The sequence below is a fragment of the Pongo abelii genome, chromosome 8, assembly GCF_028885655.2.
Source record: "Pongo abelii isolate AG06213 chromosome 8, NHGRI_mPonAbe1-v2.0_pri, whole genome shotgun sequence".
NCBI lineage: Eukaryota > Metazoa > Chordata > Mammalia > Primates > Hominidae > Pongo > Pongo abelii.
The window spans coordinates 74,114,879-74,137,877 of NC_071993.2; the positions used below are offsets into that span (position 1 = coordinate 74,114,879).

General features: G+C 51.7%; 1 protein-coding gene across 6 annotated transcripts in view; it reads right to left on the reverse strand.

Moving 5' to 3' along the window:
• Positions 1-22,999, reverse strand: part of COL13A1 (collagen type XIII alpha 1 chain) — a 156,156-nt gene that overhangs the window by 65,636 nt on the left and 67,521 nt on the right. For 3 of the 6 annotated variants that reach the window (XM_063727365.1, XM_063727363.1, XM_063727360.1), the window contains exons 4-10: positions 20,787-20,813; positions 17,852-17,887; positions 14,995-15,021; positions 12,475-12,525; positions 5,491-5,526; positions 4,653-4,679; positions 3,551-3,577 (exon numbers count right to left, since the gene is read on the reverse strand). In XM_063727365.1, coding sequence (XP_063583435.1) covers positions 3,551-3,577; positions 4,653-4,679; positions 5,491-5,526; positions 12,475-12,525; positions 14,995-15,021; positions 17,852-17,887; positions 20,787-20,813 — 231 coding nt within the window. The remainder of the gene's footprint in view (positions 1-3,550; positions 3,578-4,652; positions 4,680-5,490; positions 5,527-12,474; positions 12,526-14,994; positions 15,022-17,851; positions 17,888-20,786; positions 20,814-22,999) is intronic. The other 3 variants (XM_063727362.1, XM_063727364.1, XM_063727361.1) reach the window with 1 other exon arrangement.

Here is a 22,999-nt window from a genome sequence, read left to right on the forward strand (position 1 = left end):
AGGTCATCCTCTGTCAGGACAGAGAGATAAGTGTGATGGGGGAGGGGCAGGTGGAGTTTCAGGACTGCAGAGACTTGGACAATTGAGACCAGACATCCCAAACGGTGGCCCAGGGGACAGTCGTGGTCTTCATAGGGATTTCGTTTGTCTCACATGGTTTTATTTCAACTAGTTGCCAACACTTAAGAGCGAGCAGAGTGCAAATAAAAATTTGGATTTCAAGTTTCTCTTAATTATGTCAAGGCCCAACAACACATGGTACCAGTTATCTCCAGCCAGGCAGCACCTGCCCCTTTAAGGGCCACGGCCACGGGCGATGTGCTTAGCACTTGCCCCCAGCCCTCCGTGAACCGCCACTGCCACTGAAGCATAGCTAAGGCGCCTGTCTGCTTCTCGTGTGCCAGGCGTGTTCTGAGTGCCTGGCACTCTTCACTCTTCCTACAGCCCTGTGGGTGGTGGGTGAGATTTGGACTCAGTCCAGGCCTTGCTTTACAGCCCGTATGTCATTCCTGAGTCTCAGACCCCCAATCTTGTCCACACCCCAACTGCACTATTGTACAACTGTGTCCTCCCAACACTTCAACACCTTATTTCAGGTTCTTGGGAATAATGTGAAATGGGGGGGGCAGGGCAGAGGTGACTCCCTTTTGACAGGTGAGGACACAGGTTAAACAATGAGGGTGAGTGCCAGTGCCCCAGTGGGACGCCAGCGGAGGGGACAGCCTCTGGGGCAGGAGACAGACAGATGAAGAGCAGGCCAAGGTAATGATGCTGGACAGCGGTGGGCAACTAACAGCTCGGGTACCCATGCCAAGCCAAACAGGAATCAGATGGCTGTGTGGCCTGCTGGATTTGATGAGGCAGACAGGGGATCTATCCCACTGATGTGGGCTCACGAGAGAGGGAGTGGGCCTGCCTTTTCTGTTGAGTTAGCTCTGATCCCTGGACAGGCAGTCAAGTGTGTGGGGCAGAGGGACGGTGTGGCAGAGTGAGGACAGGAAAAGGGGCCCCATGGAAGGGTCCCTTTCCTCCAGGACAAAGTGCTGGCAGCTGAGAGGAGGTGTGATGGAGGGGTAGGACCCCACCGCATGGGTCTGAATCTCAGCTCTGGTATTTAGGAGCTTTGTGGCCTGAGGCAATGTACTTAGCCACCCTGTGCCTCAATTTCCCCTCTCATGAAGTGGGGATGATAAGCTGTTATGAGGATGACAGAGTGCTGCCTAGAGGATGACCATTATTATTACTTCTGGGGGGCCATGGGCTACCTTATGGTAGCATAAGGCTGCCAGAGAGGGAAAGAAGCTCGGGCTGAAGGGATGAGCACCCCAAGCCCTTTATGCCTCTATAACAATGCAGCATGGCAGTTTATTCCTGCCTCGGTCTCCACTACTCCATGCATGTGCACAGCATGCCTGGGAACGGGGTAGGGACGGGGGGAAATGCATTTGCAGCAGAGGCAGCTGTGATAGAGAGGAAACCTTGCTGGGGAACCTGGATTCCAGCGCCAGCTCTTCTGTCACTGCCTCCAGGGCCTTCTGCCTCCAGTGCCCTTCCTCCAGTTCTGCAGACATGTCAAGGATTTTCCTACCTCAGGACCTTTGCACGTGCTATTCTCCCACGTCCAGAAAGCACATTCCCATCTCCCTTTCTATTTCCTCTCGGTTGAATCCTCATTCTTCAGGCACTAGTTCAAAAGTCTCTTTCTCAGAAAAGCCGTCTCCAACCCTTGGCCTGGGTGAGGTTTTTGTTATACCAAGATTTCCAGGGCACTAAGGATTATCTTTTTATAGTACTCATTGCAAAGCAACTTGTTAGTTATATGAGTGATTATTTAAAAGGATGTCTCCCTACTAGACTGTGAGCTACAGATGGCAAGGACAGTCTCTCTCTTGCTCCCGTCTGTATCCCTAGCACCTGAAGCAGTGCCCAGCACATTTTAGATATTCCATAAAAAAATGCATTAAAAGAAGGAAGGTGGCAGGAAGGCTGACAAAGAGTGAGGGAAACAGAAAGGGAGGAAAGTAATACAATGTGGAGGGAAGGAATTTGAGAACTGTGTTTCGATCTTGTTTTGGACACTTAGCTGTGTGACTTCAGGCAAGTTACTTAGACTCTCTGAGCCTTGGTTTCCACACCTGCCAAAGGGGATTCTAGTAAGACCTGGAGCACAGAGTTACACTAAGGATTGAGACAGTCATGCAAAGTGCTTAGCTCAGTGCCAACCACGTGGCAAACCCTCAATAAATGTTAGTTGGATCTGAGTCAAGAGGACAGGCTGGGGCCCAGAGGGAGCTGGCAAGTTAGGAAGAGCTAGGCTGGAGCCCAGGCCTTGCAACCAACACTCCACCATCCCCCTTTCCATCCACAAGATTACCTGCCTCCCTCGGTACACTGGCAGTGCCCCAGTCATGGGTCAAGGGTTGTCTTCACACCAGCGCTTGGAGCAAGGCATGAGCCAGACCCCCGCTGAACAGGGACAGGGGGCACCTGCTGCATTGCTTTCACCACCCCGCACAAATTCCTGGCCCGCTGACCTGTGGAGCGGGAGATGGTCCCTCACAGTGTAGGTGTGACCTGGAACTTAGGAGGCAGAAATGCACCCCAGCCCAGGGCTGTTTTGTTTGTTTGTTTGTTTTTTTAAAGCAGGGATTTATTGAAAACCAAAGTACACTCCACAGTGTGGGAGCAGGGGCCCATTTGCTCTTAATGGCCCATCAGTCCCTGCTGAGACCTGGCCCACCGTGAGAGTGGGCAGCCCCTCATTCCCTTCTGGAAAGGATGGTCCGCAGAGACAGCAAATTTATTTCCAAAGCTCTGCAGAAGGTAGGGGCCGGGAGAAAGCTGGGGCAAAGGTTGTCTCTCCACCTTTTTGGGGCCTGAGGCACTCCAGTTACCCTGGGCAGATCCATCTGGGTGGTGGCCGTGGGATGCTGTGACATGGAAGAGAAGACCTTGCTCCTGCTCCTGACTTGCCAAGTGGCCCAACCTCCAAACGGAAACTCCCAGGAAGGCATGGGGAGAGGGGAAGGGGCCTTTGGGATGATGCATGTGGCACCCCCAGCTGAGATGATCCACTGGGCACCACCAGCCCCAGTGGGGCAGGAACCCCTGGAGTCCTGGGGTGGCTCAGGGCACAGCCAGCACCGGGAAGGGGTTATGGGGCCTTAAGGGACCTCGGGCTCAGTAGAGATGGTGCCTCCTAGAGAAAGTGTCCCCTGTGAGTGCAGATGAAACCTTGTCTCCCAAGGCCCATGCGAGTGTGGTTTCAGAGCACTAAGCTGTACACCGACCTCTGTGTGCTACCAGCCAGGTGTGCACTCTCTCTGGATCTCCCATCCTCATGCTTCAGATGGAGAAGCCCCTGCCCATTTCTCCTCACTGCATATTGATGTGAGGATCCAGGGCATGTGGTTTACACAGCTGGGGAGTGACCAGCACGGGCAGCCACTCCTGTTGTCCCTGTGGGACCCACTTTGCAGTGCTTGGCTGTGCCTGTGAGGCTGGGCCAACCCCCACCCATCTCGGGAAGGCAGGAAAGCTGGGCTCTTACCATGTCGCCCTTTGGTCCTGGGTGGCCCTGGAAGGAGAAAAGGGTGAGCACCAGGTGCACTGTTTGCAGCCCAGAAGTTCCACCCCCTGTCCTTCATGCTCCTCCCTGCTCCCTGTGCTCCTCCCTGTCCCCTGTGCTCCATCTGCACCTTCTGGCTTGTGCACTCCTTCACCCACTCCCTAAGGCAAGGTCATTTGCTCACTGCCCCTCACTGGGCCTCACTAGCAGCTGCCTGCCCTTCAGAGAGCAGGGGTGGGGGTAGTCTCCCTAGATCCCAACTCTCACCCCATCCACATGTCCGGGGTAGCTTCGGGGGACGCCTGGTCCCATGACATGAGTGGAAATGATTGCTGGCACCCCTGGGCTGCACTTAGCTTGCTGGCCTGCAGTTGGGGAGTGACTGGGTGGTGCTAGGGTCCCTCAACTGAGAGAGTCGAGTGGTGGGGCCAGGTGTGGCTGTGAGTGGGGCTGCATTCCATCCACTTTGAGGGCTTTGGATGGGTCATGCTCCCTTCCAGCTCACTTGCTCCTAGGACTGGGGAGGGGACTCCTTTCCCCCATGAACATTTGTGTAAGGGAACCAAGTCTGAAGGATTGAAATGAACAAAGAGAGGAGCTATGGTGGGAAGCAGTCTCCACATGGACTTGAGCACACGTGTGGGGTCTCAATCAGGGAGGGAGACCCTGACCTCGAGGACAGGGCCATGGGAGACACAGGTGCTGGGGAGCAGGGGCAAGCATGTGCATGAGTGGCCAGGCTCTTCAGACCAGTGATTTGACCTCCGTACCCTCCCCTCTCCTCACTCCCTCCTGACCTCACCCCCACCCCACCAGAATCATCCATTCTAGGGATGGCTCTTGCCTGGACTTTGAAAGCCAAGCTGGGCAGCTGGGGACCTGTGCCCTGGGGAAGGCCACTGGGGTCGGGGTGACTCAAATGGCCCCCTCCACTTCCCACTAGTGACAACCTTCAGCCCCAGGACTTTTCTTTCTAAGTAAAGCATTTTCCAAGGATTCAGGGTCTTGCAGAAGGACCAAGAGATCCAGGATCACTGACCTGCAGTGAGGGGAGGAGCCCTCCTCTGAGAGCGGGTCCACTTACCGGTTTGCCATCCAGCCCAATGGGACCCTGAAACCAGAAAGGCCAGATGTAAAGACTGAGCATCACAGGACTCCTGCCAAAGAGGCTGCCTGGGCAGTGGGGAAAAGCACAGATTCTGGATTCTGATAAGTTGCAGCTCAAGGCCCTGCTTGACCACATACTTGTTAATGTGACCATGGGTAAGCCTAGGCCTCAACTTCCCATCCTGAAATGGGGTTGAGAATAATAGAATGTTGGATGCCAGGTGCACAGCACAAGAGAGAACCCAATGGGTGGCCTCCCCATTAATGTCAAAGACCTCACCCTTGCCCTGAGTGCAGAGTAGGTGGTGTGTTCCTAGAAATCAGGGGCTGGCCTGCATTGAGGCTGGGAGAGAAGGGGAACTGCTCCCTCTGCTCTGCCTGTCAAAACCTGCCTTAGGCCCCATAGGCAGAGGTCAAGGACACCCAGATGGCCACCCCTCTGCCTCCCCCTCGCTGGATCTCCTCTCAAAGCTCAGGCACAGGCTGAGCTGCAGGATGTTCTCCCACAGGGCATCATCCATTCTATATTCCCAGGTCATGCTGGGGTTTATCAGCCTGTGACTTCACTCACCTGGGGCCTGTCCTGCTGCCCCTTAATTTGTGTATTTGCTTCCCTGTATTTATTCCTTGCATCATGACCTGACTGCTGAGCTACTGTCCTGAGTTGGTGTCCATGAATGGCTGTAGAAGCAAGTCCTTAATGACCAGGGTTTGGGAGAGAAAGAGTGGAACCGGGGCTGATCTCAGATGAAGTTTAACCCAATCAGGCCTACAGACCACCTGGGACACAGCTAACTTCAGCCTTCTCCACTTACTGGAAATCCAGGGAAACCTCTAGTGCCTGGTTGACCCTGAAAAAAAAAAACAAGAGACACGTGATATTGAGCAAGGAGGAGATGCGGCCAATGCCTAGGCCTCCAGTTCATCTTTGCTCCCATCCCTCTCACTTTGTGTGATCGTCCTTGGGGGACACTCACTGTGGTTAGTAGGTTGGGAGGGAAGATGGAGAAAGATGAAATGGAACATCATAGGAAATCTCCTGCAGGGGCTGGGGGTGGGAAAGGAACAGAAAGGGGCCAGCATCCTTTGGGTCTCCTTCTGGGAAGTGGCTCCTGGAGAGCTCCTCACCGCTGTGGATGCATGGCTTGTAAACAAACGCATGGGACAGTGGGGCCAGCGGAGACTCAGCCCACAGCACATGGAACTCCTGGACTGCGATCCTCTAAGCTCTTTTTTATTTACACACGAGTCATTGCTCATGGCCACTTATCTAAGGATGGCTTAGATATCAGAACCTGACCTTCAAAATGTGTGTTTTCAGGCTAGACTAGGTCAGATTGCTCCTGTTCCTCTCACCCTAGCCAGCAGGCTTCTCCTAGCAGTTGGGCAATCTCTGAGCACCCCCTAATCTTTGTGGGATGCAGAGCAATCTATGCCTATTTTCCTGGAGGTGCAGAGTGCAACACAAATAAATATTTAGGATGGAGACTAGAAGCAGGTTCACTGGCCACAGTGATTTATGATCCAGTGGTTTATGATCAAGATTCAGGACAAAGGGGATGTGATGAGATTAGAAGAAGCACAAGGCTGTGATGATGCAGGGCTGAGGAGGGATGGCCAGGTGGTCAAGGGTGATGGAGAGCTAAGAAACGTGAGTCTTGTCACTCTCCTTCTCAAGAACAAGCAAGGGCTCCTTTCTACTATGTTCAAGGCCATCCCTCAATCCCATCCCCATCAACCATATTAGTTTCCTTTCCTGCCACATCTTTCCATCTATTCTATGCTCAGACACACTGGCTCACCCGCCGTTCACCACCAAACTAACATGCCCAGTTCTCAGCTTGGGGTCTCCTTTGGCTGACACAGCCAGAATCTCTTCCCAGGCATGGGCTTTCTAGACTGGCAGACTAAATTCTAATCCTGCCTTCAACTATGACTGTGTGACCCTGAGCAAGTTGTCTAACCTCCCAGAGCCTCAGTTTCCTCATCTATAGAATAGAGGTAACAGTATAACCTCATAGGATCATCAAATTACATTTAATTATGTTTGTAAAGCCTATTGAAATGGTAGCTGCCATCATCAGACACTTGTTGAACTGAACTGAACAGGGAAGCTCCAGAATAGAGCAAGGTTGCTTTTGAGCCCAATATGTCTTGTGATCAATGAAAGTTTGTCCTTGTCAAGCAGCAGTTTTAGAATCAGATCCTCTCCAGAAGATTTCTCTGGATTCACATGCTATGACCCTAAAACATCTCCAGGCTGCTAGGGTCCTCCTTGAAGCCGCAAATATAAGTGCCCAGTGGCCTGTGCTCAGGGAACACGTCAGCTGGGTAGGATGGGCACCCTGCCATCAGGGTGGGTGCGCTGGTTCAACAGGGAGCGAGTTGAAGTCTGCCGCAGGCTTAGGATGGGCTTGTGGCAGCCATCCAAAAGGGCACGAGGGAGGAGATCCCACTCATCTATCGGAAGGGCCCCTGGCTTTTCTCCTCTCAAGGATAAATGATGCTAAGAATAAACCAAGGAGAAAACCCGGAAACCATACAATGTCATCTCTGAAACCTCCCAGTGTAAACTTTTTGTAAACTACTCTGCACACCAAGAGGCCTGAAGAAAAGGTCAGGAGGAGAGGATTCCAAGAAACATCTTCAATCCCTCTAGGGACAATGTTTACGTGGTAGGGATAATCACACAGTTTGTTAATTACAGAGCCAGCCCTGGTAGCAGGATCCTTCTCTCCAACCAGGATCAAATCCAGGGCTAACCAAGGCTTTTTCAGAGATCTGGGGAAGAATGTTGTCACGGACCAAGTGGAAACTGGGACACCACTTTCTGGAGAGGCTGGGCCTGAGAAAGGCATGTGGTGAGACTTGGAACTGGACTTTAATTTATATCTCTTCAATTATATCCTGAGGTTAGACATCTCTTCCAATATTCTCTGCCTGTTTCTCTTTACCAATGTTTTCTAGTAGGTTGTTTGTTTTTTTCCTGCTGATTTGAGTGAAGCACTTTGTCAAGAAAAATAACTCTTTGATAGTCATATATGTCATGACTATTCTTTCTAATTTGGCATTTGTCATTTATTTTGTTTCTGGTGTGTTTTATATTTATATAGACAAATTTAATCTTCTCCTATGGCTTTTGGGTTTTGTGTCATGTTTAAAAGGGCCTTCCTCAGTTTCAGAATTATAAAATGTTCACTCATGCTTTGTCCTTGTATTTTACGGTTTCAGGTTTTGTATCTAAGTATTTTGTTCTTTGGAATTTATTCCAATATAATGAATAAATTGGCTTTAATAATAAAAAAAACCAAACAACCGTCTTTCATTTTACCTTTTACTAAGTGGCTTATCGGTTGTCCCAGCATCATTTCTTGAACAATTGATCTTTCTCTTCCTATTGTGAAATGAAGCCTTGATCATGTACCAAATTGACACATGCATTTGGCTTTATTCCTGGCCTCCCCATTCTGTTCTGTTCATATGTTTACTTAGATTGTCCTGTTTTTATAATACATTTTGATATCTAGTAGAATTTTGTTGGATTTCCAACCTCATAAAACATGCACAGGGATTAGGATCACATTAAATGTATACAAAATAGATGTATTTGTACGTTAATTCATGGATTGATATTACATCCTTCTGAACCAGAACAAGGGAAATAAGCTTTACATTGATCTCTGAAATCTTCTCTCTTAATTCAAGGTCAGAGTGAAAAGGGAGCCGAAGGAGGTCCCCACCTCTGAAAGCAGACAGACCCCTATGTCTACTCCTCCTTGTCTTTCTCCTACTTGCAAATACACAGACAGAAGGTTCTTGTTGGAAAAAGCCTACCAGGAAGTCTCCCTTCTCTTATTTGACCCTCGAGAGATGGTCAATTGTGTCTCTGCCCAGGGGCCACCTCATTCTGCCTCCCTCACCAACAAGACTCCATGCTGGCAAATGTTTAACCATTAGCTGAGTGGGGGAGGGTGGAGAGGAGAGCCCTGCTTTGTACAGCATCTGCCAATGTCTGTGGTGTAAATACACCCACCATAGCCAATTTCAAGCTACCAACATGAGGTCACTGAACGCAGCTGGGAGGAGGTGAGGTGTGCATGGTCCACTCTTGCCAGCCGTCCAAGCCAGCTCCAGCAGACCACATGCTCTGACCTCCAGCAGCAGATGACAGTTCCCGTTGGACATTATGGCATCTCTAATTCATCATGCTCAAATTCATCTCATCTCCCCTGGCAAAATCTGCTCTTCCTTCTGGGAAAGGGTACTCTGCTACTCAAGTCAGAAATGTGGTGTCATCTTGAGCTCCTGCTTCTTCCTCAATCCTCATTTTCTATCATCACGAAATCCTTCAAGTCCACTTCTAAAATAGCTTGCAAGTCCAGCCCTCCTGGCCAGCCCCACCGATTCTGCTCCAGTCTAGGCCTTGGTTGTTGCAAGTGCCTTCCAGCCAGCCTCCCACTGCAGCCTCTTCTAAACGTGCTGCATGCTGGACCTTCTAAAACCTTTTAAACTGCAAATCTGGTCATGTCCCACATCAGCCTAACACAACCTACAGGCTCTTCACACTCTCAGGACAAAGCCCAACCCCTGACCATAATGTAAGGGCTTCTCATGGGTCCTTGATTGCAGTTATTATCCCCTCCTCCAGGAAGCCTTCCCTGCCTGCCCTCCTTCCCCAAGGCTGGTGCCTCCTCCTTGTCCCACAGCTCGCTAACCATCCCCTGGCTTAGCACTTGCTGTCTGCATTGTCATAGATTATGTGATCGCTGGTCTCTCCCACTAGATCATGTGCCTAGAGGGCAAGCTGACAGAGGTCGGGTTTCTACACAACACCTAGCAGGCACTGGGCTCTTAACAAATATGAATGGAGTGAATTGAGACACCCTCAGTAGGTGTGTCTACCTGGTGTGGGGTGGCTCCTAGTGGATGAGGACTGGAAGTTCAGCTATCTCCTGGCCCAGAAGAGAAGCTGGAGAGCTCAGAGAGGGAATGGTCACACTTCGAGATGGGGCATTTCCTAGGACTGGCAGATCCCCTGCCCAGGGCCTGCTGGGCCAGCCAGCATCTTGGAGGTCCAGCCTCCCCCTCGATTTACTGAGGCTCTCTTAAAGTCAATGTGCCCCAACACTGTATTCTAGCTTGCTTCATTAGAAGGTGAACCCTCCTCCAAAGTGCTTGGAGGGGTCCCCCTTTGCTTGGACCATTTATCAAACTCCAAGAGGGGAGGCAGGTGGCCCCTGAGAGTGGCAAGGCTGGTTCTTATTAGCAGCATCTATGCTGGACCCTTCCTGGCTGAGTGGAAAGTCACATGTTCTCCATCATCCCTGGCTGCCACCAAGGGTGCCCACCTGACCTCTACCCCTTAATGACAAATGGACCCTTTGTCTTCCCCAGTCCCTGCTCCTATTAGCTCAGGGCAGCTTCCTGGAAGGAGCTGAGGGGGCTGTCCCTGCTGTCCAGTGGGGACTCAGCAGGGATACCTCGAGCCATTGGGTGATGGGGGCCAAAGTCAGAGGATGCTGGGCTTCGTTAAGACTCCTGGTATGATAAAACCTTTCCTGGCGCCAATGTAGGCACCCACCTGGAGGACTTTTTTCTCCTGAAGTAAATATCATTTTAAACGTAGCGTTTCAAACATGGAACAGGGTATTGAGGCAAGAATGCAGGCTTTGGGATGAGGATAACCTGGCCAAACCCAAGCTCCAGAACTTACTAGCTGGGTGACTACAGGCGAGATAGGAAACTGTTCTCTCCTCTGTAAAATGGGCTGGTGGGGCCTGCCTCACAGCTGTGAAGGACACCTATTATGTGACAGGTGCCCTTATGTGCCTGGGACACCTATTATGTGACAGGGAAACAGAAGCTCTCATTGCTACCTGAGCAGAAGGTGCTTTTCACTATTGGAGTCAAATCCAGTGTAGTAGGTATGTTTCTGATTAGGTTATCCGTGCTGGGCTGAGGCCAGGAGGAGCAGAGTCTCTACTGCCCTGAACACATCTCCAGCAGTGGAGCTTTTCAATAACTTTTTGGTAGCCTGTTGACATAATTTGCTGAAAGCGTGTGAGAGGACCGGCAGGATCCACACAATAGAACGTCTGTAGCCAGACCAGAAGGTGGACAGAGATGGCAGCCTAGGGTAGGGCCTGTATGCTGTGTTACTCCCCTGTCTTCCTAACACACTAGGCTTGGTCCTCGATGTTAGAACCTGGAGGACTGTCTTCTGTTCCTATGACCTTCCCATCACCACCTACATCAGGACCAATTTGGCCAGGGCATTGGTGCTGCACCTCCTCCAGGACACAGGAGGCTTGAAGCCCATCGGGGCAGCCACCGTGTGATCCCAGGAGCACATGTGACAGTGACATCAGGCCTGGCCCATCCATGACAGCAGCAGGAACCAGAAGCAGACTGGAGCCAGATGGTCTGGCTGAATGATCAGCTACCAGTGTAGCCACGTGTCAGCCCTATGGCTTTGGGCAAGTCACTCAGCCTGTCTGTGCCTCAGTTTCCTCACCTGTAAAATGGAGGCGATCACAGTCCCTATGTCATGGAGTTCTTGTGAGGATTAAGTGAGTGAATACGTGTAAAAGTCTTAAGATAAGACCACCACAGAGGAAGTGTTAAGCGTGGTCATTATGGTCTGAACCCAGAAGAAAACCTTGCTGTAAAGGCCGTATCTACTCAGCCCAGGGCCGCTCAAGTTCTGCCTCTGACCCAGCCCCTGACATGTCTGCCAGCCTGGCTCTCCTGCCCCTGCTCTCCTTCCCAAACTGGCTCTACTTCTCAGCTCCCCGCACTCGCCAAAACCCCTTGCTTGGCTGTTCAGCTCACTGCGGGCCCCCTCCCTTGGATATAACTTAGCCATTCGTTCTCCAGCCCCTCTCCCTCTGCTTGTGGGTCTCAGTCTCCCAGAGGCTAGCCCTCTGCTCCCACCCCTCACTGAGCACGGTGGGTCAGGAAAAGTGCAGAAGGTGGAGCCGGCGGCCTGCTGCTGTGGTGAGGCCGGGGCTCCTCGGTTCTAATCCTGCCCAGACTCTACATGGGAGGCCCCTCCCCCTCTCTGAGCCTCAGTTTCCCCTTCTGAGAGGGCTGTGTTAGACCATCCCTGGGATCCTTTCCACCCTGACGTGTGGTGATTTTATTAAAGCCCCGTGGTTCAGGGCTCTGGGAAAATAACAAGCCCTTCTTCCCACAGCCTTGATATCTTGCTGGCTTCATTACCCACACCGCTGTTTTGGTCCCTAAGGAAGCACATGTGAGGGGAGCCTCGCTGGTTTTCTCAAGCTCCCAGCCATGGGGTGGAGGGTGCTAGTGAACACACAGGACCCAGCACTGCACACAGAGACATCTGTGAGGGTGAGTGTGGGCTGGCCCTCTGGCAAGACCAGTAGTGCGTGCCTGGGTCAGTGAACCCGGACTCGTATCTGCTCCATGGGCTTCCAGAAACAAAGGCTGGTTCCCGGGAAAGCCGGATCACCCCATCCGGAGGAGAGCAAGCCCTTTCTCTCCTCTGCGTGTAAACAGCAGGGCCGCCTCGCAGCTGCTGTAGTTTCGTGGCTAGAGGGCAGGTCCCTCAGAACCCTTCCAAGGCACTGTAATTTAGGTATATTTAGCCAGGCCACTTTCCTTAACATCAACATCGGCACCCAAGGCCTGGTTGGGCTGACCACATCACATGCAGTGGCCTCCCCACCCAGGGCCACAGCCGCCCTCGCTGTCCCCTCATCCCCAGCCTAAAAGCCCTTTTCATCAACTCACCCATCCCCCCAATACCCCGAGGAAGAGCAAAAACAACTTACAGGGGGGCCGCGGGGACCAATGATGGACAGCCCAGCGTCTCCAGGGGACCCCTGCGGGGAGAGAGGAAGGGGGAGAGGGAGCGAGCGGCAGGGAGGTATGGAGAAGAGGAGCGGGAAAGAGAGGAGCCAAAGGGAAGGAGCTGGCAGGGGGCCCGGAGCAGGACGCCGGCCCCATGGGACAGGAGAGGGACGCCAGGGGACGTGGAGGGCCCCGAGAGGATCAGCAGAGTCAACACAGAGGGTACAGGGGCAAGGAAGGAGCATTCGGGACAGGTTGGGAAGGGCAGGTAGTAAGGGGAAGCAGCAGGAGGGAAAGGAGAAGAGGTGTCAGTGAGAACACAGGACATGGGGTTCCGGGGAGACAGGGTGGTGGGACCCCAGGCCGGGGAAGCGAGAAGAACAGGATCCATTGGAGTGGCGGGAAACAGGGAGACACAGAGAGAGAGAGGAGACTTAGCAAGGCTGCCCAGGCCCGAGTCCCTCCCCGGCCCAGCCCAGGATGCTTTCCAGCCCCACCCCCACCGCCCCGCAAACACCCATCCGGCCACACACCCTGCAACTGCTGAACAGTGACCTGCCCGAGAATGGGGCTGTGAAAACAGAGGAGGGGGACACAAGCAACATGCGGGCTGTGTGGACTCAGCATCCCTGACCCTGAAAGGCTGAGCTGCCTCAAATTCCCTAGTCCCGGTTTCAGAATGACACGGACGGGTGAAGGCCAGGGCAGATTTGTCAGCTCTGAGAGGAAGGCAGATGCTGCTGAATGAGGAGCTCAAAGTGCTGTCAAGGGTGGCTGAGCTAGCTAGACAAGCGCCGTGTGTGTGTGTGTGTGTGTGTGTGTGTGTGGTGTCCCCAAGTTCAAGGTCCTACTCTGCCAGGAAAAGTCACAAAACCTCTCTGAGCCCACATACCTCCTCTGTGAACAGGGATGCTGAGAGCGGCTCTGTTGCCCTTACGGGAAACGCATTTTGGAAAATGTCATACCTTACAGGCAGGCGAGGGGTGATTTCAAATTAGTAACTGTTTATGTCATGGCAATGATACAATAATTTTTATACAAGGCGGTGTAGTGTCATGGTTAAGAGCCAGAATGCTTGGGTCTGAAGACCAGCTCTGCTACCCACCAGCTGTATGACCTTGGGCAAGAGACTTAATGTCCCCGTGCTTGTTTTCTCATCTGTAAGGATACAGATAGCGCCTGTCTCATAGCATGGATGTGAAGATGTCATGTGATGATGTAAAGTACTTAAAACAATGCCTGGTCCATGGAAGGGGTCATGTGTCTTTCTCCTAGGCAGTTTACCCTCATGCCAATGTGGAGCTGACAGTCTAGTTCGATTTTGGGGACAGAATAGCATGGTAGGTAGGGGCCCCAGCCTTGGAGTCAGACACACTGGGGCACCTCTCCATCTCTGTCACATTCTAGCTGTGTGACCCAGGGCATGTGACTTGGCCTCTCTGTGCCTTGTGTAAATGAGAATATTAAAGCTTCCCTGAAAAGGTTATGTCAGTGCTAGTTGGGAAAACAGACAAAATACTTAAAACTGCACCTGACACAGTTTGTGTTTAATACACAGCAACTGTATTATAATTGTTGAGGTTGTTATTTTGGAGATGGGAAACTATTGCAGAAATACTGCATTACAGACAGGGAAGTACAGAGCCGGGCACCGGGAGGTCTGGCTTGGAGCCCCTGCTCATCACTATTGCTGCGCGATCTTGGGCCAGCCCTGCTCCTTCCTTGGGCATCAGATGAGTTTCCTCATCTGCAGAGTGAACTCTTTAGAAGTGTTGTGCTTGGCCAGGCGTGGTGGCTCACGCCTGTAATCCCAGCACTTTGGGAGGACAAGTGGGTGGATCACCTGAGGTCAGGAATTCAAGACCAGCCCGGCTAACATGGTAAAACCCTGTCTCTACTAAAACTGCAAAAATTAGCTGGGTGTGGTGGCATACACCTGTAATCCCAGCTACTCGGGAGGCTGAGGTAGGAGAATTGCTTGAACCCAGGAGACGGAGGTTGCAGTGAGCTGAGATCTCGCCACTGCACTCCAGCCTGGGTGACAGAGCGAGACTCCATCTCAAAAAAAAAAAAAAAAAAGAAGTGTTGCTCTCAGAAACCTCTCAAGAACCCCCCAGGGCTGATGTTCCAGGATGGCTTCTGGGTTTCTGACTTCCCGGGGGGCTCTATTCCATAACCGCTGGGGTCCCCCTGGGCAGTTCCAGCTACACAAAAGAGCAATTGGCCAGAATGATGAGGCCTCATGCTGTCAGGGCAGGGCAGGGCAGGGGAGACCTCCTCAGCTGGGAAAGCTGGGACCGCCGCCCAGGAATCCCAAGACTGCTGCCCAATGTTATGGAAGCTGTTAGGAAACGGGGCCGTGAGAGGCTGTGAGGGCAGCAGGCCCAGCCAGCACCCTCTGCTGGGGCTTTCATCAGGGGGAGGGCTGAGAGGCTCTCCATCAACAGTCCACCTGGAGGAGGAGGCTGGGTGCAGGGCAGAAGGGGAAAGCGTGGACTCACCTTCTCGCCTGGTTGGCCCTTTACTCCCTGGGGCAGCCACATGCAACACAGGGTGCAGGAAGGGAAAGGGGGGAGAGAAAAAAGAGGGGATGAGAAAGAGGCACCCACACAAGAATCCATGTTCATGGCACAACAACCAAACAGAAGAAATCACTGTGAAATAAGAAACAAAGCAAAACACAGATGCTGACACATGGCAGGTCCACATCCAACAAGCACAGCATGTGTCATGTGGAAGGCGGCTGCTGCCATGTGCAGCTGCTCCAGATAACTGAGAAACAGTGGCTGGGGCTGTAAGAGGCCCTCTTGAGGCACGTACGTGTGTGTGTGTTTGTGTGTGTGTGTGAGAGAGAGAGAGAGAGAGAGAGAGAGAAAGCGAGACAATGGGAGAGAGACAGAGATAGAGAAAAGAGAACAAGATCCCACCTAAGTCAGGAAATCCTCCCCAGAAGCCACGGCCCCAGCTGGCCAGGACACTCTGAGGTTGGGGTGGGGATCGAGGGGAATTGCCCCAGGACTGTGTTGTGATGCTGGTGTCTAGGAGGTTTGCAGGTCCAGCTGAACACCAAGAACAAAGCTTTGCCAAGCTAGACAAGCCTGGAGTCCTTGGGCCTGGCCGGGCAAGGTGGAGGGAGGGGGCCTGGAGAATCACAGGAGGCCAGAAGGCAGGACACACACCTCTGGAAGGATGGAGCATGGGTCAGTGATGCAGACGAGGCTGGTTAGGTGGCCAAGGGTCCCTTGCAACCACAATGACCAGTAGATGGACAGTCCCAATCCACCCTGCTCTGGACAGGCCAGTGGGGCCACCTCTGGTAAACCCCAGGGATGACCCAGGCATGTCACACCTACCGGCCACCTCACTGCTTATCAGGTGGCTCATGCCAGGACCCCTACTGGGCAGCCAAATGGGCCCATTGTCTCATTTAAAATAGCACCAGCAGCCAGAGTAGCTTGAAAATAGACCTGCTAAGAAGGAAGCAGGGAGACCTCCTGAAGCTCCCCTCCTTCTTCCCCCACTGCTATGGGAGGGAAGTGTGGACACTTCTTGGGGGGAGGTGACCACAGGGCCCAAGAAGGAGGACAGCACGGACAGGCCCAGAGCTGTCACTTTGCATTTTGCAGCCTTCCCTGTGGGCCTGTCTCTGCACTCAGGGGAGAGGCTCCTGAAGCTTCCCTGGGAGCAGGGACTTTGGGGTCCCACAGCTGGCTTGGGCACAAACCCCAACTCCACCCTATTTCGGGTGCAGTGAGTCTCAACATCTTCATTTGGAAGACAGGGGCTCAGAGGGCTATGGTAACGTAGGTGACTGGCTCAGGTCCACATGCGCAGGCCCTTGGGAAAGGATGGCTGAATCATGTTTCTCTGCTCTGTACAGAGCCTGTGACGGCTTGGGAGGACTCAGGATCTGGAGTTAGAAAACAGAAGAAAACAGACAGGGCCGGGCAGCAATTCCACTGTGCTCTGCTCTGGGAATTGGTGGGAGAGCTTCGCGTGGGGCAGCCCAGGGCTCCCAGCCTCCATGCCTCCATAGACAGGCCTTGGGTGGGCCCTGGGGAGAACAAAGCTCTGTGACATGGAACACTTGCCCTGAACTCTGAAATATCCCAGGCCTCTGGGGCTTCATTCTAAGGATCAGACCCTCCTCAGAGCTGCAAGGCCACTGGGGATGGGTGGTTAGTGGGGAGTAGTAATATTGTCAGGATCAAGAGCGCAGGTTTGGAGTTGGGCTGTCTGAGTTCAGATTTCTGCTCAGCCACTTCCTGACTGTGCGAACTTGGGAAGGACAGTTAGCTACTGAGCCTCAGTTTTCTCATCGGAAAAGTAGGGGTGGAAACTGTCTACCTCATGCAGTTCTTGTGAAGTCTGAGTAAGCTAACATAAGGCTCTTAGCACAACGCCAGCAAGCAGTTAGCACTAGCAAGGGTCAGCTATCATTTGGATGCCTTTTCTCAACCTCTGAGCACCGGCAGACTCACATCAGGCAAGCAAATTCACACAAGGATGCTACACCCACTCCTACAGCCAATCCCATGAGATTCTGAGGCAAAGCTGAGAATGACATGGGGGTGGTCAGGGGTCCTGGGGAGCCAGGTGAGGCAGAGGCTGATGGGAAGTTAGGAGTCACATGGGGAGAGTGGCCGAGGCCAGTGTCCCAGCCCAGGCTGGGGAGTGGTGAGGGTGGGGCATGGCCATCACTGCCTTAGGCTGCTGTCTTTATAGCCCTTTGTAGACACTGAGGGGCTGATGCTGGCCTTCCCATTTCTGGGAAACACCCTCTCCATCAAACATTCTCATCTCCCCTTCTCTATCTTCATTTTCCAGCAAGAAACAGGGAATGTTTTAACTCTCAGCCTCCTCCTGAGGACTTGGAGGTACCACCTGGGACCAAGCCCTGTCTTCACCATCTCTTAGTGCATCTCTGTCTACAGAGACGGCCTCTGGGAACCCTGGCTCCACCGAGGGGTGGTTGCAGGAGCAGCTGTGAATCTGAGGATGAGCTGCCAGCTTTGGGGGGCGGAGTGGGAGTCCTCCTGATATCGAGGCTCAGTTTGTTCCTGCCATTCCCAGCAGGTGACTAGCAAAGGGCTTTGTTCATGCAGCTTTATTGGGTTTTTCCTTTGCTGTGGCAGCTCTCTGGAGAGTAGTGCCGTACTGTGAGGTCTGAAGGACTGGGATACAACTTCCCTTCTCCTTCCTTGTCCCTCCCTAAAGCACACTGGGACCTGGGAAAGGGAAAGTGCTGACCCCCTTCTTGGGCCTGGGGTAGACAGCACATTGCCATGGTTTAGAGGACAGGCCAGCACAGAGAAGCAAGCAATGGCCACCTGAGCAGGTGTAAATGGGCCAACTCACCACACGTCCAGGCATCCCAATGGCACCTTTGTCCCCCTGATGATGAAGGAGGCAGAAACAGTCAGATGTGGTTGGAACCAGGCTAGCATGTGAAGGACCCTATAGGCAAACCGTGCACCTGATTTAGGGCACAGCTAACCCAGTTTGCAGCAGGGACGACATCCCATATGATGCCCAAGCATCATGTAGATACACTCCCTATGCAGCTCCCAAGGACTCTTCAGGAAGCAGCCACTGCTATGGCTATGTGTACTTAGGCATGAGTGTTGTGGAAAGAGCACGGAAGGAAGAGTCTGGTCCCAGCCTGGGCCTCAGTTTCCCTATGCCTTTCCAAGGCCCTTGCTCCCTTAGACTTCACTGTTGCATCGATTCCAGCCATGGCCAGGATGTGCCTCATCTTTATCACGCACAACTTCAAGGCACAGAGCAGGGTGACTGGCAGCTCCCATGTGACAGATGGGTGAATCACTTTCCTTGGTCTGTCTCTGCCAGGGCTGGAGAGCAGTGCTCCTCCCCAGCCCCTGGTTTGAGAAAGCAACCTCTGGAGTCTTTCTCCGGTCCTCCCTCCTCTCGGCCACCTCCAGTACTGACAGGAAGGACCACGAGCCATGTGGATTCAGCCGAATCACGAGTTGCAGATGCTCCAAGGGAAATGCTTTGTTTTGTAGCCAGGGGTTACATCTTCTCACTCTGGAAATCTGCTTATTAAGTTTTGTTCCTCCCTCTTTTGGTAGAAAATATTTTTTTGCCATCATATGCGTGCAGACATCATAAAACCTGGGGTGGGGCCTAGAGTTTGCTAGGAGCCTGGAACGATGGAAAGCAATAGGGTGCAGAGAATCAGGTGGTTTGTCCAGCCTGCTGGACAGGAGGGGACTGCATGGGCATTTCTGGGGTGACTCTGCATCTGCTAACCCCACTGAGGCACAATGCCTTGAGGAAGAATGAGCATCCACCATGTATGTGGGGCACACCTGGGAGAAGCAACTATTTCTGAAATTAGGCTCTTAAAATTAACACATAAGGTCAAGACCAACGGTGGCTTTGTGTAAAATGTTCCACTTTTACTAAAGAGTGGCAGAGTAGCAGTGCAGACTAGAAGCACTGACTCTTCCCTTAACCTTCCTGAGCAACAGTTCTGTGGAGTGGGGGTGACGAGAGCTTCTTTCTCATGGGGTTGCTGGGAGGATGCCACGTGATGCTGTCTCTGAGAAGCATGTGGCTAGTGCCTGGCCTTTGGTGTTGAGTAAATGGCATCTGCTCGTGTAAAGCCTAGCACAGCCGCGGGCAGGTGAATTTCATCAGCATGTTTGTACTCCACACCTTTTGCTTTGTACACCAGGGGCTCACATCCACCATCTTTTTGAGTGTTACTCCTAGGACCCTTCACACGGAAGCATCAACAAGACCATGACCCGTGGATCTGAAATTGGCCCTGCCTACGAAGGACCCCAGGCCAGGGCTGGTCGTCGGCTGTGGCAGCCCCACGGTCCACTCACTCTTGGGCTTTTGAATGATATTTCAGGATGTGTGTTTTGGTTTCTTTTTCATTTCTTTTTTAAAACTAATGCTCTTTGCAGTCCTGGCCATAAAATGCTTGGGTTAGGGATGGGTGTAGAATGGCCAGGGACTGGAAACTATGTGTAGCAGCCGCTGCTCTGTCAATTGCCCCCTAAATGCTTTTTAAAGGTGGATGTTGTAAGAAAAAAACAAAGTCTGCCCACATTCCCCTCGGTCATCTGATGTTTCCCCTCCTTGGATTTCATGGGACCGATTCACCCGTCCTCCTTTGCGCTGGGGCTCTTACTGGGAGAGTTTCAATTTGCAAGTCTGAACATTCCCCCACATGCATTTCATTAAGAAAGCCACTGCTAGGCATGAATTTTAGAAGCTGTTGGATTAGTCCAAAGGTTACAATATAATCCATGTCTAAAAGGGGAGTCATTAGGTAAGAGGGAGGAACATAAGGGTCTGGAATCTCATGGATGTGGCCTTTGGTATAGGGAGACAGGGCAGACTGGTGCCAGCCTCAGGCCAGGGTGCTCTCCATACCCGATTCCGGCCCCCTGACTGGCTGCAGCATCTTGCCTGGGTCACTCCGCATCTGAGGGCCCATGGTACACATACCCAGTACTCAACTCATCCATGCCCCAGGCTAGACTCCACAGAGCAATGTCTTAAAAGACTTTAAAGATGGGTTTTGAAGGTGAAGCACAGACCACAAGCAACAGCAGTATGGAATGGTGTGGGCCTCTAACAGGTCCCCACCTGAAGCTTGGACAGATGGACAAACTATTTTACCTTCCTGACTCTCATGTATAAAACAGGTTTATAATCATACCCATTTCACTGAGGTGTTGAACAAGCTGAATGTGTGAAAGGTGATAAATGCAGTGCCTGGCTCCTCTTATGGTTTCAATAAGAGATGGCTATCTTTTTTTGTCCCAAAGTCCCCATGGTTACTTGGCACAGCCTCTCTAGAATTGGGACATGGTAATTGAGGGAAAACAAAGTTTTTGAGTCCGCTTTCTTACCAGCAGGCATAGGAGGAACAGTGGTTTGAATGTCAGCTGCTATGCAGGGGGATAGTCAGTGTGCCCGTGGGCTGCCCATCCCTGCAGCTGCCCATGGTAGGGTCATCAGTCTGGAAGTCAGCTGCAGCTTTGGAAGGATCTGCATACTGTAATTTGTCTGCCTGGGGCAAAGGGGCACCAAGGGCTATAGCTAAAGATGCCCCAGCAGGGTCCTCTCTAGATCTCAAAGGAGGAAGGAGCTGAGGTGACTTCACCCTAAGCTATAGATCAGGGACTCTGGAGAGTGGCCTGTCACCCAGATACACCTGGAGAAAAACCAGCCACCCAACCTAGCCAGTCCTCAGACTGAGAAAGAGCACGTAAAAGAGATGCAAAGGAAAGAAGAAACAAAAGTGACTTACTGGGAGTCCGGGTCTTCCAGTGGGACCCTGAAATGAAGAGTGACGTTTACATAGGTCAGGCAGGTATCGTAACACCTAACTGTTGAACACTGTCCCAACCAGCTGTGTGACCTTGGCACACCACTTGGGTGAGCCTTTGTTATTTTATGAAAAAAATGAAGGGGGAGCCTTGATCACTAAGGCTTCTAAAGCTTCCTTCCAGTTCTGGCTCTGAAGAAAGCCCACCTGTGTTCACGTCTTGGCTCTGCCACTTACTACCTGGGTAACCTTCAGCAAGTGTCTTGGTCTCCCTGTGCCTCAGTATTCTCATCTTGAAAATGGAAGAATAATCATTACCTATCTATTAGGATCAAATGAGAGAATGTATGTAAAGCACTGAGCACAGCGGCTGGCATATAGCAAATCCTAAATAAATGCAGCTATTACCATGATTATTAGAAGAGAGGAGGACTGGCCAGAGACGGGCATGGCGCTGGCCTTGGTTCCTCCCTCCAGAGACCCTGCTGTCACATACAGTTTCTCTCCTTCCAGACATCCCACTGTTCCCATAAACCGAAGGCAGAACCAGGAGTAGGTCTTGGGGCGTTCCCTGGGAGACAAGCCCCTCTTCCTCTTGCTTCTAAACTTCCTGTCCCCCAATGTCACAGAGTGGGCTGAGAAGTGGGGCAGTGACCTCCCATCCCAGGGAAGGGAACGGGCCAGGGTGAGGAGGGTCCAACCTCATGCAGTGGGTCTACTCTGAATAGGAACAGAAGGGGAAATTTGCTTACTGTGTCCTTACAACCAACATCATCCACACTGTGCCACCCTTACAGGGACACATGAGGGAAACTTATTTTAGGCCCCATTCTCAGGAAAAACTGTGCTTCGCCCAAGCATCAGGCGCCCTCCTACCTCACTGCAGCCTGACCCTTGCCAAAGCTCTGCTTTCCTCTTTACTCTGGCCACCGAGAAGCTCAGAGCCAAGTGTGTGGCTCATCTGCACAGGATGCTGCAGTGCCATGGCTCTGGATTCCCTTTGCTTTCCTGCCTCTGTTCTCCACCCCTCACCTCCTGTTTCCTTACGTAGCTTGTCAATCCCCCTAAAATGTTTCTTGGAATGAGATGGGGTAGAAATAAATAAAACAATAAAATTCATTAACAAAAATCCACAAAATCATAATTTCTTCCTTAAAATGTAAGGTTTACCCAGCCACTTGGGAGACTGAGGCAGGAGGATGGCTTGAGGTCAGGAGTTCATGACCAGCCTGGGCAACATAGCAAAACCCCGTCTCTAAAAAAAAAAATTAAAAAAATTAGCCAGGTGGGGGGCATACGCCTGTTGTCCTAGCTACTTGGGAGGCTGAGGCAGGAGGGCCACTTGAGCCCATGAGATCGAGGCTTCAGTGAGCTTTGATCGCACCACTGCTCCCCAGCCTGGGTGAGAGAGTGAGACCCTGCCTCTCACTCTCTTGCCTAAAAAAGTTTTTTCTTTTTTTTTTCTAAAAAAGAAAAAAAAATTAAAGGTTTGCAAAAAACCTTTGGGCATCATCTAGGGCCTTATGCTTTTAGGATTAAATGAATTAATATATCCTAAGTAAAAAATATATATATATACGTACACACACACACACACATATTCCTTACAACATCCATATGAAGCAGACACCATTACTGTTCTAATTTTACAGATGAGGGGACTGAGGCAGAGAGAGGTTAAGTAACTTGCTAAGGTTACACAGCAAAAAGTGGCAGTGCCAGGATTTGATTGCAGTTGGTCTGGCCCCAGAGCCCATGCTCATAATCACTATGTTACACTGCCTCCATAAAAACATAACAGTGTCTAACACACAGTAAGTGTTAGATACTATTTCAGCAAGGATCATATTCAACAAGGCCTGGCAGCTGCTGGCAAATATTTCCCTATATTCCTTCAGAGAAAGATATGTCCCTACTTCCCTTGGTCATCTGTTTTCAGTCTCATAGTTCCCAGTATTAGGAAATTCTCCCTTAAATCGAATCCAGGGATGGCCAATAGATGTCAGCTTGAGCACTGACGCCAATGGATTGGGAGTAACTGACTAATGCGTTACGTTAAAAAGCCTCCTAATTGATTAGCAATGTCTGCTAGGGACATGATGGGTGGGGCAGTGGTGGCTGAAAATTTGCTTCCACCTAAATGGTTCCTGCTGCAGCTTTAATCCATCCTGCACAGTTGTGTTCTTCAGGCACTG